General features: G+C 29.4%; 1 protein-coding gene across 4 annotated transcripts in view; it reads left to right on the top strand.

Moving 5' to 3' along the window:
- The window catches only part of LOC129959976 (myocyte-specific enhancer factor 2-like), a 348,098-nt gene that overhangs the window by 304,246 nt on the left and 25,674 nt on the right, over nucleotides 1-18,178 (top strand). For 3 of the 4 annotated variants that reach the window (XM_056072924.1, XM_056072926.1, XM_056072925.1), the window contains one exon: nucleotides 14,771-14,929. In XM_056072924.1, coding sequence (XP_055928899.1) covers nucleotides 14,876-14,929 — 54 coding nt within the window. In that variant the 5' untranslated portion in view covers nucleotides 14,771-14,875. Of the gene's footprint in view, nucleotides 1-8,188; nucleotides 8,327-14,770; nucleotides 14,930-18,178 lie in introns of those variants that run through there. The other variant, XM_056072927.1, reaches the window with a different exon arrangement.

Raw genomic sequence — 18,178 nt, 5'->3', positions numbered from 1 at the left:
CTATGTCAAAGATTAGTTCATGTTTTTCGATACTACTGAATTGCTTTATATCAAAATATTTGTTCACTTTTTTAATACCTTAAAATATTATCCGCCTTTAAAAGCGAATGCCTTTCAAAAGCGTCAGATGCTCTGTTTGATTTTTCTTGTAATAGGTTTGTTGCATCTGAATAGCTTCCTCTCCTTCTATTTTAATTGTGAAGAAAGTTTTGAAAATTGTGATATTATCAATTAATATATAATTTTAAATATTTTTCTATATTAATAAATTCATAACTATTAATTCATTACATTCCTTGATTTCTACCGAAACATTTTAGTAACACTTCGTATAATAATAGATCTTGTATGTTACAGAAACAAGATAATTTTAACTATAAGTTGCATTTAAAATTTTTCCAGTTCCCAGTTTCTAGTATATCAGCTGTTTCCTCCTAAAAATATTTTAATTGTCGGTATCCGCAACTCTACACCAGACTTCAAAAATGCTTCTTTCATTTTAAGGATAAACATTCTTCTTAGAATGTGCTGTAAATGGTTCTTAAGAAATTGTCTGAAAGTCTAGACGATTATACGCAGTAACTAATATAATCAACAAATTAGTAAATTTTGGAAAACTTTTGGTCTGAGTATCTAGCGAGACATTGAGAAAAATACTGTTTCTCAAGTGAAAAATAAAAAAATAAAAAAAAAAAATCGAGAAAGAAATATGACTTTTAAAATGCACATTTGTCATTAAGTAACTACTTTATTCCAACTCTTTTTGCTTCTTTTTTTACTGTAATTCATATATCTCTTCAAATACGAAACTCCTATTTCAAGGTGGGTTTTTTTTCCCCTAAGGAAAATGTTTTAACTTCTTTTGCACTCATGTTAATTTCATTACAACCAATTAAATTTTTCAGTATCTTTTAAGTCATTAATGTTGTGCGTGTTAATCTTTTTATAATTATATTCTTAAACAAGCAGATATTTACTTCGAAATTTCATCATTGTTATCTTTATTTTTGTTTATTGCCGTCTTGAAAACATATTGTTATCCCTTTGCTTTTTTTATTCGTCATCTGAGGTTGAATTCCGTACATTTTTCATGTGTATTTTTCTCCCTACATTTATCCAAACGCGTGTAATAATTTCATAAAATTTCAGCGGCATTCCTCTTATTAAAATATGTCTCTGCATCAATTGCATTTTAAACTTTACAACGTGTCCACATGAATTCTCTATATGAATTGCTTTTATACAGAGGCGGATTTCCAATTTGGAAGTTGTCTTGGGATGTTAGGCTGAAAGGGGGCCACAACAGGCCAATTAAAGACCTTTATTAGATGCCAAATAAATAAGTTTGTAAAAAGTACAAACTCTATGAATTATAAAATATTAAGATAATAATAATACGTTCTCAGATATAATTAAACAGGTTCTTATATATTTCATTACGTTCACTTTGTTATCAGAGTATTTATAGACACAAACCCTGCTTCAATAACATTAAGCACAAACGTGGATGCCGATCAGTCTGGAGTCATAATAGTAAATCAAAAAGAATGCCTTTTCATAAGGTTAATAAAATAAAAATATTAATCTGAAATAAAATACTAACATATTAAAAGCGCGTTGAAAAGTGTGAAACTGAATAGAAAAAATATATTAAAAGTGGGGCCTCACAATTTGCATTGCCTAGGCCCGCAAATCCGAAAAAGAGATTCGAGTGTGAAAGTTAAATGCAACTTTTTCGGATAAATTTTGCAAGTTCAAGTCGTTATGCACACACACAAAGAGACATACACCCATACATGTCATTGATGTAATACTGAACTAGAAAACTACAATTAAGGGAAACTTGGGTAAGTACTGTTAGAGATGGGTTGTGTCTTATAGACAGTCCCTAGATTGATATTTGTAAATAAATATGTTGAATCACATTCTCTCAAAACCTGGATAATACCCTTCTATCCCCATCCCTTCGAAACAAATAATTTGTAGCAACCTAGTTACAAATATTCATCTCAAGATAAATTAATCAGCTTCCTTCTCAATGTCAAATATATAATAGATAATGCTCTCACTCAGAGGCTTCATGAGGTGGTAAATAATTGATGTTTTTTGGCACAAAAGCCGAATTTCACCATACTACGCCAAGCATACCAAGGGCTTCATGAGAGTGAATTTGGAAATCTTAAAACAATTTGGAAAAATGATTGATAAACTGCTTATTAAATGCTTTATTTAAAATAAGATATATCTTTCTTTATAGATTCTTCTTCTTCTTCTTCTCTCTCTCTTTCTTTCTTTCTTTCTATTTTTTTTTTTTTTTTTCTTTTTTTTAATCTCCTTTTCCTTCCTGCTGATCGAGAACATGAAGAAAGATGAAAAGAAGAGTGTAAAGATGTTTTCATCCAGAGAGTTACAAACCTTTCTCATTTTTTTCTTCCTTTCAGTCTGCCTCCCCTGAGGCTAAGTGCTCGGGATGGGAAAAATGGGACGATTTTTCGCTCGCGGAACGTGAAAGGGGTTGACCTTCTTCTACGTATTTGGAGCCCAGACATGTGGGCGCCTCACTTCTAACAGAGCCCTAGGCTAACTAAGATAACGGTTAACTATATATCCGGTATTTTCAGTAAATCTCGACAAACGAGATCGACAGTTAGGGTCAGATATCCACTGATAGGAAATTTTGACAATTAATTGGTGGTCTTCAGTTTTTCTGAGGTGAGTTATTTCTTTGTTCTTGGTATGTGTTGCAACTTAAAAGTAGAGCATTATCTCTATTTTTGGCATTTTCGATATAGATAACTTTTTTTTTCTTTCTTTTATTACTATTGTCAGTTCACAATTTTTTTTTTTTTTTTTCTTCTTCTTCTCTTCCTTTTTCTTCTGTTACTGCTGTCAGTCCTTGTACGAGAATTACTCCGTGAAATATTATACCCTGCATTTATCACTTTGACCAATTAAAAATAATATCAATTTAGTTTCGAAAAATCAACTAGTTATGCCACCACATAGTAGTGCCCTCAGAGGGACAGTGGATTGAAGCGTAACATTATAAAGTATATGTTTCTGTAAACTTCTCAAACCAGAATGAATATGTTCCTTTATTTATTTTGCGTTGCTTTTGCTTGCAATCAGTAACGATTTTTTTTTTTATTTCTTTTTATCAAACTGACTCGCGATTCTTTATCTTTGTGTAATCCTGAAACTAATCTGTGTTGATCTAATCAATATAATGTTATCTTGAAGATATGTTCCCCCGAATTTTTTAAGGATACGACTATCTATTATCCATTTTTAAAAAATATTATACAAAACTATAAATATATAATTTATAGCTTTGTATATATATACATATATATAGTACACACTCTGACATTCTATTACGGACATTTAGGAAAGAGCTAAAATTTGAAATATTTCTTGTACTTCGTAATTTTGGAAATTTGAAAAACTTAAAGGAAGGTTATAATTATCATCCCCTCATGCAATAAAATTTATATACTCTATCGAAAAGTATAATTTAATTTTCAGTTTGTGAGTCGGATGCTGTTCTAATTTTTATATTTTTTTGGTCTCAAAAATTTTATTTTAATCATTTCAAAACGATTTCTTTCGTTATTTTTTTCACTTCTATTTAACTATTTTATTTTCATTTAATGTTATATTTTTTAACTGCTTGTGGCAAAAAAAAAAAAAAAAAAAAAAAAAATCTGTCATCTTTAAAGGCTTTACAAATTATTTAAAAATATTAAATAGTTACAGTGACACGTATGGTTTTATTTGGCTTAACTATATATATATATATATATTCTGGAAATGAAGACATGGAAAATGAATTCAAGCGAAATACTGACTGCAATTATCTAATAAAAAATTAAGATAATTAAATGACACATAATTTATATAGAATGCTTTATTCAAATCATTCTGTCGTGGATTCGATTGCTGTCACGTTATTGAAACGTTCTGGTGACTGCCAATTCTCCCTCGGAAGGTAAAATGTGAATAAGTGAGTGATTTAGAGGGACCATAAATTAAGTGCACTAGTGCACACTTGAACATTCTGTTACGGATATATGGAGTGCACAAAAGGAATTTTATGTGCGAAAAAGGAAACTGGTGGAAAAATCTTTGACGAATCAGTTCCCAAGAAAGTTCGATGACACTGAAATCACCCGCTGCTTTTTTTCTTTGATTCGGTTCTGAACCAGTTATATGCCTCCAACAGGATAAACTGCCACTCTTCAATTATGTGATTTCATTTTTGCTCTTGTATTTACTTATTGGGATTAATCATTTCTTCCTTTCTGTGTTTAGACTTTCACTTTCGTTGAGAGAAATTTAGGGAAATCATCATTTAGGATAATTCGTCAATTCCCGAGGGAAATCAGCTGAAACCAGATGACCTATTTTAATAAAATACCATTTCCCTCTTTTACTTATTGCGCTTCGAGAGGAAAAAAAAAGGCCTTAGGAGGATTGAGGTTTCGAGACTTGAGTACTAAGGAGGACCAATGTAAACTGATTAGAAAGAGTAGATATTAGTGAAAGTATTTTTATACATGGTTAGATACATTTTGGTCTATAATCTTAGTTATCGATAAATCCCATGTTTAGTTACTTATTCAAAAATGTATGATTAACTAAAGAATTTATTATATAACTTAAAATTCTTACTTTGTATGACAATTTTGAATGAGTTATAGTTGCTTTGTTCCTGCGGATACGTACTTCAATACAAATATCACAATTCTTAAGCAGAACTAACAAACAAATAAACTTTTGATTTTGCCAGACATTTGCATATTGCTGGTTGTTATTTTTTGTATTTTCCTATTGAAACTTGAAAGATGTAAGAATTTAAAAGAAAAAAACATAAGCAGGGATATAAGAATTGAAACCTCGTTTAAAAATTTGATTTTTTAATTTCCAAAGGAAAAATTTCATATAGCACACAGTTAAATGATTTGTTCAAACAATAAAAATCAATCGCTATTAAATCAATACTTCCTTCAATTAAGGAAAATTAAATAGTTCTTTTTTTTTTCATTACAAAATCAAAAAATGTTTCAGAGCTTGAATGAATTTTCCTTCTTTAAAACAAAGTATTTAAAAAAAAATTCCATATGGAAAAACATCACATCACAAATATTTACAATTTAGCTTGGTATTATTTTTTTCGTTTCTCAGTTTTCAACTAAAATGTAAAAAATTAAAAAAAAAAAAAAAAAAAAAAAAAAAAAAAAAAAAACGTATCTGTAACGTACATATCAAAGAAGATTTTTAATTCACTTTTATTTTTATAAGTTTTAGTATTCGCGATTGCCTTATTGTTTTTTTGGTGTCCTGATACAAAATTCAACAGTTCGACGGTCTTTTAATATATAATTTTCCCATTAATGAGATAATTGATTAAATTCATTCGTTTGCTTATATATGAATTACTAACATATAATCATATATAATTTCAAAATAACTGCAAAAAGTAACATAAATATAAATGAAGGAATACATCTGAGTAAAAATTCTTCGCTTTGATAATATTTGACTATATGAATGCATAAAAAGAAATATTGACACACCTAGAGGGTATATCGAATAAGATGAACTATGATTCTAGTTACGGCTTTCATCAAAATTCGCCATTCAATGTTTTGAATGATTAATTACTTTGCAGCATGTGAAGAACATTAATGAAAAACTAAACACATTCCGAGATTCAAGAACCCATGTCTTTTTTTCTATCCCCTGGAATTCAACCATTTCAAGTAAAATCTCCCAACGCCGTCGAGTTTTTAGGCTCTTTTGAAAACGCAGAGATTGCATCTAATGTTGGAATTACTTCCAAACAGATAAAAACGTTCATAAAAAAAGTTAGCCAACATAGCCGATGATTTTTTTTTTCTAAAATTAAAACCGACGTAAAGTGCTTCCCCACCCCTAAGGTATGGCCAGAAGGATTAAAACTGTAGGGACAACCCCTACAACTACGAAGTTTATAAGAAATTTAAGTGTGGCTTCTCGGTAATAGGACTTGGCCAGATCGCGGTTGAACTTATGATCGCGGAGGTGATTTTCTTCTTTCCTAACATTGCCCCTTGCCTGGGCTTTTCACTATGACATGTAAATGGGCAATAAAAGGGTTTCCTGATAGCAAGGAGGGGGTGGAAAGAAATATCATAAAAATCATTCAATTTCCCTTCCAGCTTTTTTGACAGCTATTGGAGAGTTCTTCAGAATGTTCCTTTACCAGAGATGCAGTCCTTGATTTTATCTTCCTGTGTGCGTATGTGCTCTCTCTCTTTTCTTTCTTTCTTTTTCTAGAATTTGTAATTTTACTCTTAACTGCTTTGGAGATTGATCTCACAGCCGCTGTGTGTTGGTTGGAATGGTCAGACTTCTTGCTTAGTTTATGATTACTCCTCTGTAGCATTGGAGGTTTGGGCATTACGCTTGTATTTAGTGGAGTTCTTTTCTACAGGCAGATTACTTCTGTCTTTTCTTTTTCTTTTCCTTTTTTTTTCTGCTTTTTTTTAACTAGTATAATAAGTGATGGGAGATGGAGTTTTTTTTTCCAGGTGGGGATGGGGCTGTAGATAACTGTCGGTGATTTAGAATCAAAGTCGTACGGAATAAATTCCACTCAAAATTTGTTAGAGGAAGCTACGGATGGAAATTGCTGACTTTTATTGTAGCTTAGTCTAGCGAAAAAGAAAGAATTGCTTACGATCTCATTCAATCCTTGTGCATTTATGACCCAGTCATAATGGAAATTGATAGATGAAAGTATCAAAATACACTTTTCTCGCTCCTAAACCAACCAAACTAAATATTTCTCATCTTTCTTTACTTCTAGTCATTAAAACTGCAAAATTTTTGAGAGTTTGATGAATTTCATTATTATTATTTTTTTTTTTTTGTTCTTAATGGCACTATTGGATGCCTAATGATTTTTCTAAATCTTGATAACTTGAATATTTGTTTGTGAAGAGCTAGAAGCAGCACTAAATCTGATGGCCATTGAAAAATCATAGATATCTTTCTATTATCGATTGAGAATGAGATTCATTCTTGTAAAGACGTATTGATGTCTGCTTATAGAATCGAATCTATTTATTTCAGGAATAGGATATGGTTTTCTATTTTCCCTTTACTTTGCATTTATCTATATATAGGCATTAAATCATATATTAATTGGTTCCAATACTCTATGCAACTAGTAACTTTTTAATTTATGGAGAACTTCTTCTTTTAATTAAAATATTTTGACATTATATGTCTTTTTAAAAACAAAATTATACCTATGTTATTATTTATAAATACCTATATTTTTATTGTATATAAATACCTATATTTTTATTGTATATAAATTAATATATTAATGTTTTTGTTACTTAATCTTTGCAATTCAATTATTTAAATTTTTTATTTAACTTTTATCTCACTCGATTTTTTTCCCCTCGGAATTTAACTGTTTTGATATTTAAATAAAAAAGAAGGAAGGCATTATTATTGGAAAATATTACGAACAGTTAATTTACGCTCACTCTCAGAAATTTTGATTTAAAATTACTCACGTTGAGAAAACTAAATTTTAAGACTGTAATATATTCTTTCCTAAACATTTATTTATTTTTTACATATTAATAAAAATTTTGAAAAAAAAAAGCAACGAATTCATACTGTTTAGTTATAGTTTGGTTCCTAATTTATTTAATTAAAAGCCTCCGTTTGATATGAGATTTCAAATAATTTAGAAACGGGCAAAATTAATTTTTTGATTGAGATTAGGAATTCATTTCATATAATTTAATCCGGATTTGTAGAACTAAAGCATTGCAAATTCGAGTTTTATGTATCGAGGAAATGACATATGATTGAACAATTCTCAAATAATAACCGCTATTTAATAGATTATCTGAATCGCCAGACAATCAGTTATTTTTCTGCCTACGATAAAACTTACTAAACAAAAAACGCCTTTTCCTTAGACAAGATAGCAATGAGTTAATTTGACTTCAGTCATGAATATTTACAATCCTCAAGCCTCTCACTGTCTTCATCGTTGTTCAGTTCGATAATACAGCATGATTCCACAAGCCTGCCTTAGTCCAGTGATGATATGTCACACGTAAATATTTGATGTCATGATAGGAACCCAAAGTAGAGAGGTTATCTGCTGTTGCAATACGCTTTCTACGTATCTAAACAAACATCTTTCAGCAGCTGATAAAGTCACACACACTATTATGAAGGCTTTCAGTTTTTGTAGAGTGAAGAAAGGAAGATTTGAGGCAGATGTGTGCTTATTATTTATAACAATCGTCCACCAGTAAGTACTGATCTACCTAACTTATCGTTCACAATCTGATTATTTGTTTAAGAGCTCTGACCTGCGCAAAACAGCTGATTCTTTTAAACTCTTTTTGCCGATGAGTCTCATGTTAAAAACATATGTTCGTATGTAAATTTCTTCGGGATTTGTTTACGCATTACTTTATTCAATATTTTTCAATGGAACTTTTTATAATTTTAACTTATTCAGTCCATTAAATAAAATATAAATTTTTTAAATATGCTATTCAATCAAATGGTTCTTATATTTAGAAATATTTTATGCAAGTGTTTTCTAAAAATTCAAAAAAACAAAAATTTGTTTGACATATTTTTAATTTCTATCTTAATAACTATCACCAAATGAAGTTTCATCATAGAACTGGTTTAAAAATGAAAAATAAATAAATAAAAGCATAATAATGATAAATTCTGAAAATGCATAGCACTTATAGTCTAAACGGAAGTTTTATTCTTTCTAGTAGTGTTCTTGCTTTTTTGTTTTTGATTCGGATTCTAAGGTACTATTTAACAGAAATTAACAAAAATTATTGCTACAATAAAATAATTATACTGTTAAAATTTTCCTCTTTCCTTAAAGAAATTAAATAATTGTAATTTAAACTGTATTTTTAAAAGATGCTTCATTACATTCGCCTATTTTCAAATATTAATCATTATTCATGGGTGAAATATTCTCCAAACCTTTTTACAAGCTTAAATAAATTAATTCAATTGTCGATCGTGAGAAATAGATGTCGTTTTTCACACGTATCATCGTCCATACTCCGATTTCCCTTCATAGTAATACATCAACATTTTATTTTGTCTGATTTCTTTCATTTTGTCCATTCCTATGTGAACGACATGTCCCGGTGCGCTTGCATGACTGAACACGTGAATGACAGTAAAAAAAGAAAGAAAGAAAGGAAAAAGAAAAAAAGAAAAAGAAAGAAAAAAAGAAAAATTTATTTTACGCCAAATGTCAGGCGATAGCTTCCGTTATCTGGATTTAACTGAAAATCAAATAATGCGCTCTCCTTTAAATGTTTTTTTTTTTTTTTTTTTTTTTTTGCGCAATTAACTTCTTGGAAGCAGGAAGCATTATTATTATTTATTATATTTAATTAAAATAGAATATTTATTGTTCGCACTTAATTTCCTTTTGTATTTCAACATTAAATTTCAATGATTATTAAAAATAAAGCATAATATCAAACATTTGTTGAATGACAAAGGATTACCACATGAGTGCTTAGTTGACCGAACGATAATGTAATTTTTCTGTAAGTGCTAAAAATAATGTAGGGAAATTTTCTTCGACAAAGGGACATCATTTATTTTTTTAAAAAATGGATGTCTCCTGCTTCTTTAAAAAAGAATGATGCATTCAGACTTTTGACTTTTGAAAAGAAATTGCATTCTTTAAGAAAAATAAGCTGTGCTTCTAGCTATATTTTCAATTTTTAAAGGGTAGGTATATATGCTTAACATACATGTTTCAACCATTTTTATAAATGACAAGAATTCAGAAAAATATAAATATATTAAATTATTGAATGCAATTAAATTATTTATATTTTTGATGAACTAGTATCATTGTTATTGCAAATTATTTTCTGTATGGTTAATTGAGGTGATGACAAGAGAACGTTCTTAGCAATTTGAGGACGCAAAAAAAGGATACGCATCTTCAGCTTATAATAAAGAAAGAAAACGAAGAGAGAGGACACTAAAAGATACAAATCAAAATCTTTCTACTCCCCTCCCCCCCCCGATTCCCATGATTTAAAAATCACCCCTATTTGTTTAGATAATGAAACGATTCCCAAACTTTCAAAAATTCAATGACAATAAAATTTCCGCCAAAGAATCGGATTCGCCGCCAATCGTGTCCTCCTCAAGGTCCGATGCCATAATTCACACTCCCACGCCTCTTAATGTCGTGGCTCTTTAGCAGAACTAGCCGCCGGAACAGTTGACCTTTACTAGTTCCTTCCTCATTTCCACAAAAAGGGTTCTTTAACAAACAAAACTAACTTTTTGCTTTTTTTTTTCTTTCCTCTCCCCCGATTCCTACTTTTATTTTTTTATTTCGATCAGCACTTTACCTCTCTGTCCAATAAATTTTTCTATTTCTTTTCCGTTTTGTAGCTTAGATTTTTTTTCCCAAGGCTAATTCTAAATAGAGGAGTCCCCGCACCTTCCATCCCTATTTCACAGATGATTCCAGATTGTAACCCTTCCATTCCCTTGTTTAGCAGTTCCGCTCAGCAAAGTAAACATGATTTGTTGTTTACGTTTTCTCCGACTTTTCTCTGAACTCTGGTAGCAGATGTCTGCAGGTGTGGTCAGGACGTGGGGAAGGTCCGACCCCTCCCCCCGGAGAATAGCTACAAAAGATCTTCCGTCTTTCATTTCCTCTTGGCTTGCTGAGGAACTTTCGGCGATAAGAGCTGGCGATTATTTGCTGAAATTCGGCCAAAGAAATTAATGAAGATGGAGGAGACTTTTTCATTGTTTGGCGATTCATTAGAAGTTTATAAAGCCAATGAGGCGAATGGGAAAAGTGACCACTCGCCTTTTTTTTCCTTTAAATATTTTTTTTTTAATGTATGTCCTTCTAAAGAAAGGGATCTTATTTACTCAATTTTTATATTTTAAGCTGAAGAAAAGAAGTATTTAGAAAAAAGCGTTCTTTTTTTTTAATCTAAGAAGATAACAAAAAAGTAAATGCAGATAATTGTTTTTTATTTATTTTTATTCTACAGAATCTGAAGCCAATTAAAATTAGATGTTGTTCTACTTCTTGAAAATAAAATTAACTGAAGGTCTTCTTTTCATATTTCACTTACTAATTTTTTCCATCGGCATATTTTGAAAAAAGATAAAAATACTGCTTGAAGAATAATATTTTAGAAGGGAAACTTATAATTAATTTGAAGCACAAGAAATAAGAAAATAAAAACTCTTTTTAATGCATAGTTACAGTAGGCTAAGTCAAATTCAATATATTCAAAGCAGCTTTCATTAGAATTTTATTTGTATTTATTATTTAAACCTTTATATGAGTAACCCCCCTCCCAATGAAGAATTTTTACATTTGCATTTCACTTCCTCTAACTTTTCTGGACCATATATAATATAATTATTCGGCATTTAACATTAAATAATTTATGGAACAAATTAAATTATTTATTTATTTATCCAAATATAGAAGAGACTTGAATTGCTTTGTATTTAACGGTATATGGTCCAAAATATGCTGCAAGAAGTGAAAAAATATCTGTTGACATTTCTGTTCTTGACGGAGAATCGTATTGTCATATCTTTGAGTAAGGAGGGGTGCTTGACCTTAAGAGATGACTGAGGCGTGCAACAGTATCCCTGAGTGTGTAGGGAGGTGGGGGGCTGTGGACTGTAGCAGGTGACATCTAAATAAGTGACTGCTACACCAGGGACAGTGAATAAGCCCTTTTCTCTACTTCGTTTTGGCTGAAACGCTACTCAAACTTAGTTGCTTTCTACCGGGGCGGAAATTCTAAAAGTGTAAACATGCACTAGTTCAGCAAATAAGCATGAAAGAATTATGCAGTTTAACTTGGCTCGTATTCATACCTTTGCTGTTATGTCGATATATTTAATATTTTTATTTATATTAGAATGAAACATTTAAGAATCGTAAATAGGAATCCCCGATTTAGGATTTCGTACCAATCCGACTTTTGCATGATTAAAATTTTAAATTCCTTGCAAAATTGGTTATTTCAACGATAACCCATGTAAAAGTATGTTTTATTTACCCAATAGGGAATGAATGATTTCCGGAACGTGTTGGCCTATTAGAACCGTAAGGCTGGGGGGTGGGGGCTCATTCAAAAAGCTGCATTAAAATTTAATTTATTGATTTTTCAAGATATTTAAAATTACCAGTTACAAATACTTCTTCCTTTTTCTCATATATAAAACTAATTTCTACTTCTTTCTCATTACGGGCAATTTTTAAAATAAGTGAAAATTCCCCTCGGAGCTGTTTCCAATATTTTGTCACACTTATATACTTATATTTCATATAACAAATTATTGATACAAAACACTTGTATAAATAGCTACATTGGCTTTCAAAATTGTTATATATTGCTACAAAATTCCGTATATAGCAAGTAGATCTAGCTGTTACATCAAAATCGTATATTTTGCGTTCTGTGGTTTCAGACGTACGACATCTTGATAGAACAATGAAAATTATAATCAAATAATCTGCCTCCGTCTATAATATAAGTGACTATATTTTTACATAACATACTGCATTATCATTATTATTCTAAGCTGAAGTAAAAAAAAAAAAAAAAATAAGCAAAATATGTGACGTAATGTTGATGCGACTCGTTTAACACATAGCATTTATTATTATTATTATTATTCGGTTTCGAAACAGCTCTTACAATCAAGTGCTTGTCTATATTTCAACACTTTATTTCTTGCCCCGTAAGATATACCATATATTTTAGAGAATTATTGGAAGAATAGAAGTTATTTCTTGGCATACAGATTACATGGCATTACTAACAAGATGTGCAAACTGTGACGATAGAAAAGAGAACCTTATTATTAGATGTACCTTTTGATGTGCAAATATCCTTATTATCAAAACGTCGAATAGGAAACTCGAGTCGATAGTTGTCTACGTTAATAGTTCCGTGTCTTAATGTTAGTTTGAGTCATTCCCTGATAAATATTGCTGGTTTCTGGACAATCATATTCGACTACATCACCTTGCATTGTTTTCTGAGGGGCCGTAAACCTAGTTCCAAGCCTCATTGGTTACTAGATGATTGACCAGTTTCTATGTCCACTTCCTTGTGGAAAAAGGTTTCGGCTCACCAGGATTCGTGACTCACTCGATGACTCGAGTGAATCCTATTGAGACAATGAAAAAAGGAGTAGTTAACTAAATTTAGAAGGAATTCCAATATCTTTCACTGATTTGCTCTTTGACATAGAGAGTTGAAAGTATTGCATGATTTTTTCTCAATCAGGTATTAATTTTGTGTTTTGTTTCTTAGCTATTAACTGCATTATGATTAAAAGTGAGACTTTTCGCCTGATTAGATGAGAAATGAGGAAGGAATAGGAAGGTCCTTTTGTGGGTTATAAACACGACAAAACATTTCGAAAAATCAAATTAAACTACATAAAATAATTTTTAAATCGCTTACTTCTTTTTCTTCACTTCACACATTTATTTTCAGCTTTAATAAAATTGTATAAATTTTGATTCGAATTTTTAGGGTGCTATATTGAAATATAATTTAATATTGAAATATATCTCATTTTAAAGAGGAAATTTAGTTTATACACCTGCATAATTTTTATATTTTTAAGAGACGGCACTTTAAAAAGATTGATTCTTAATTTTCGAAAAAGAAAACACCTTTTAAAAATTTATCTCAACGGAAATTTTTATTTTAGTAATTTTTAGATAAATCCTTAAATACGTTATAAAATTAGCTGAAATGTTCTTCCATTTGTGATATCATAAAAATCTCTCAGACCATCCTCATTTGAGGTTCAATGTGTATACAAACAATGTCATCACTCAGAGTGCAAAAGGCTGTAATCAAAAATTAAATATGTTATAAATTCACTAACTGGTACTCCTTCATATAGCCAATGAATGCCAAGTCGCCAATATTACCTTGCTTTATGACACTGGCGATTTGGCATTCGTTGGAGATGAGAAAACATTCCTGATCAAATATTTCAATGAAATTTAATTGTAATTTGAGATCTTTTGTGTTGTGTGTGAGACGATATTCAGTGCTATTTTATTTTCTACTTCAAATATGATTAATTTCTTACCTAATATGATTTCAATAATTCTTTATAATCTGCACTTAAAAACATTTTTTATAATTTGCCACAAAATCAAATTCATTTTAAAAAAAAAGTATTATTTTCTTATAGAGGTATTTATATATTTGCTGTAAATGCCAAAACTAAGCATCATTTATTTGTTCTGTAGTGACATGCTTTAAATGTGTTGTGTAGCTACAAAAGATGCTATCTTCAAAGAAGAAAATTTTTAAAAAATTATAAGGTATTAGAAACATTTCGTCAATGTATTTCAGTGTGCAGTTTATGATGAAGAGATCACGAGAATTTAAAATCTCTCAAAAACTTATTTGTGAAATTAAAAATGGTGATGGTTTCATTTACAGCTGCACGACACAATTATTCTCTGCTGGATTTTTGTCGGTTGCAGATAATATATAGTGTTATATGGTGATATATAATAACATAATGTATAATAGTGCTGAGGTTTGTGGAAATCTAACTTGGCAGTTGCTCATTTTTAATATCATATTTTTTTCATCTTAATATTTAGCACAGTGTAGAATTATAAATATGGGGTAATTCATTTTTATTTCTTTCCTTTCAGGTAATGATAGAGTAATTAATGTGGGTTTGAAAGGAGTAAAGGAAAGACGAGAGTGATTGTCAAAACAACAACAGTTTTCTCAATTCCTTGATTCCCTCAGCCATCATGGGCAGAAAAAAGATTCAGATTTCTCGAATCACAGATGAGAGAAACAGACAGGTAAGGAGTGAAATTTTCAAACTTTTAACAGCATTCATCGTGAAAATCAACCAATGCAGTGTAAAATGAACATACATAAAGCATCAGTCTCGGAAAATATAGTTTCCAACTTTTGAATATGATATACAATGGCTTAAATACAGACAAAAATTTAAGTATATAAAAATATCCTTTTAGCTCAGTTGCAAAGAGTGAGTGAAGCTTCTTTGTCTGTAATTCATCTGTTGTATGAAAAGAAAATCAATAATTCAACTGCATCAAATCAAAAACACATAATAAGTTATTTAAATCAACCACTAGTATACAATGTTAAGCATGCTTATATTTAATTCTTCGCATTAAACATACCATATATTAATGCATTCATAATTCTTGACACGAATTCACACCATTTCATACTCCATTTTATACTGCAGAGTCAGATTAAGCCTTCTAGGGGCCTTTAGACCATGCAAATCTCTGGCCCTGTTTCTCTTCAAACTCCCCGAACCAAATATTTTTTTTTTTTTTTTTATCGATTTTAATTTAATCTTTATATGAGCAGTTTTAGTAGCAAATTTTGGCAAATTGAAATGGCAAAACGCTTAATTGGAAAAATCACTTTTTAAAAAGTTGATTGCAGTATATTGCGTTTGAAAAAAATGCACAACTTAAATTTAAAAATAATTGTAAACGAAATAACAAAAAAAAACCCCTTTTCTTAACGCTATTTAAATAGTATAATAATATTATAATAAATATTAATAATAGTATAAAATATTTTTTATTAAAAAAATTTAATTTATTACATTTTTTTATTAATTTTTATTTTATTTAATTAATTTATTACAAATAGCATTCTATTTTATAAAACTTGCATATGTTACTAGAATAATGTTTCAAAATTAACTTGAACAATATACAAATTTGATTTCACGGCTTTTATAATTAAATGAAAACACAAAATTAAATAACTTTCAGAATACTGCAAGTCTGGGCTCCCGAAAATTGTAGGACCTATAGGCAATTGCCTATTTTTCCTATTTAATAATACGTCCGTGTACTGCTGAGATTAATTTCATTAGTTTCCATTCATTATACATATTTTAAAGGTTAGATTCATGCTCCAGAAATTGGTTGCTATAGCATTTTATCCATTTGCATTCATTATAGCTGGGAATTTTAATTTACATAATTTCGGAAATTTTGTGCTATATTTTTTTAGTGGTTATATATACTTAATTGATATTGGTAGGAAACTCAGTATCGTGGCAACAGTAGTGAAACGGAATCAAAATTTGATTTCAATTGAAATATTTATTCAGACCTGAATTTTCATCAAGCATGTTCTATGTTGAAATCAATCAAGCTTCCGTTTTGTCTTGTCCTTGCATACGTCAATAATAAATCGTTGATGTTTAAATTAAGTTTATATTGCCACTTACTGACACATGAAAGTTGTTAGTCTAATAATTATTCCCTTTTTTTTCTTTCCCTCTGAAAAATAAAGAATATATATATATATATATATATATATATATATATTCTAAAGTAAATAATTATTCTTATTTATTACTCCTACATCTGTTAAGAATCATATTTAATTAAAATTAAAATTTATCTCAACCTAACTAACCTAACTATACATTTTTACCTTTTCTTAAAAGTATCAAAAAGTGTTTTTTTTTTTTTTGTTAACTATTCAAAGCCAATTTTAAATCAAGCTAAATCAAACCTTATTCTTTTTATTTTTCCTCCAAAAGAAATTGATAAGATGTTCATAAGATAACTATCCTTCTTTCTAAACGCATGGGTAGGCGCGTCTAGTATTCTTTAAATCTTACTTTACATCCTTTGTCAACAAAGATTAAAGGAAACCGTTCACTCATGTATTCAGAACGTCTCTGCGCAAATAAATGAATGCATGATATACGTATTAATCAAATAGTATTCTGCGCAAAAAACGTGATGTTTTCATTCTTGTAGATGAGAATTTAATTTGTAGCTTGTGTAAAAGGTGTCTCGAATGATGAAAATAACAGTTGAGAAATTTTGTGACGACGAGGACATTTAGTTAGATTTAAATTTTCCCTATTTTCCTGGAAAAAACGGGTTCATTTATTCTTACAAAATAAGGAAAAGTGTCTGCATATTTTCATAAAAAGTTGCTTGCAACCATTTCATTGAATTCATTATTAACCCTAAAGCAATAGTAAAAAAATTGAAAAAATAAATATGGAATCTATGCTTCGGTGCTGATGATTCTGATGATTATTATGTCATCGTTTGATACAAACTTGTGCATGTTAAGTGAATATATTATATGTAATGTAATGAAATGTTAATGAATTAAATAATTTGCAAATTAATATTCATAAGGAATTTTATTAAAAAACACGGCATATTTTCCTCTTATTAAAGAATTTCATTTGTTGATTTCTTTTTATTTTTATAAGCCTATTCAAAACTTCCACCGTCATGCAAAATATGCCATTATTATTAAAAATGTATCTTAAATTTATGAAAATTGATTGAAAAACTAATATGTTAACTAAATTGATTCCAGTTATACCATAAGAAAGAAGAAATCAGTTATATTTAAGACATGTAATGATAAAAAAATAACTTTTTGTATTGAAAATTAATATAAGGGAGTGCAAAAATCGACTGATTATACTGCAAAAAAAAAAAAAAAAAACTTAGAAACTGCCAATTTTTTTTAAAGATGGTTTCATTTTTTCATGCTTAGTTTTTAAATGTAGTTCCAACTTGTTTCATGTTTCATCCAATGATCTGTATCCGCATTCGAATTCATTCATTTTTTCCTTAAAATATTTTTAGTAACACGTCGTTTCAAAACAGCCTCTGAATGCTTTTGTCCCTGGTCAGTCATTATTTATTATTATATTATTTTTGATAATAATATAATGGGGAGGGGATAAATTTAAAAATATCGGTGATTTTTAATTATAAATTCAAGTGTCAAAAATAATTTTATGATTAGTAGTTTAAAAAAAATGTGCAATTGATTTTTGATCCTGACAGTATTGCCGTCTATTTTTTCCACTTTTTTTGGAATTCTTGCATGTTTACTTTTAATTTCAAAGTCACTGAAGCTCTAACTGAGAAAAATAAAATTCAAACTAAGATAAAACTAATAACAGAAAAAAAAATTAAATTGTTTTCTAACTCGAACTGAGAAAACATCTAATTTCGAAACATTTTCCTTCACAACCAAATTCAGATTTCTCACTTAACCTTTCAAACAAA

This window comes from Argiope bruennichi, chromosome X2 (assembly GCF_947563725.1).
Source record: "Argiope bruennichi chromosome X2, qqArgBrue1.1, whole genome shotgun sequence".
Classification (NCBI taxonomy): Eukaryota; Metazoa; Arthropoda; class Arachnida; order Araneae; family Araneidae; genus Argiope; species Argiope bruennichi.
The sequence above is the reverse complement of the archived record's forward strand: the minus strand, read 5'-3'. Positions and strand labels throughout refer to the sequence as shown.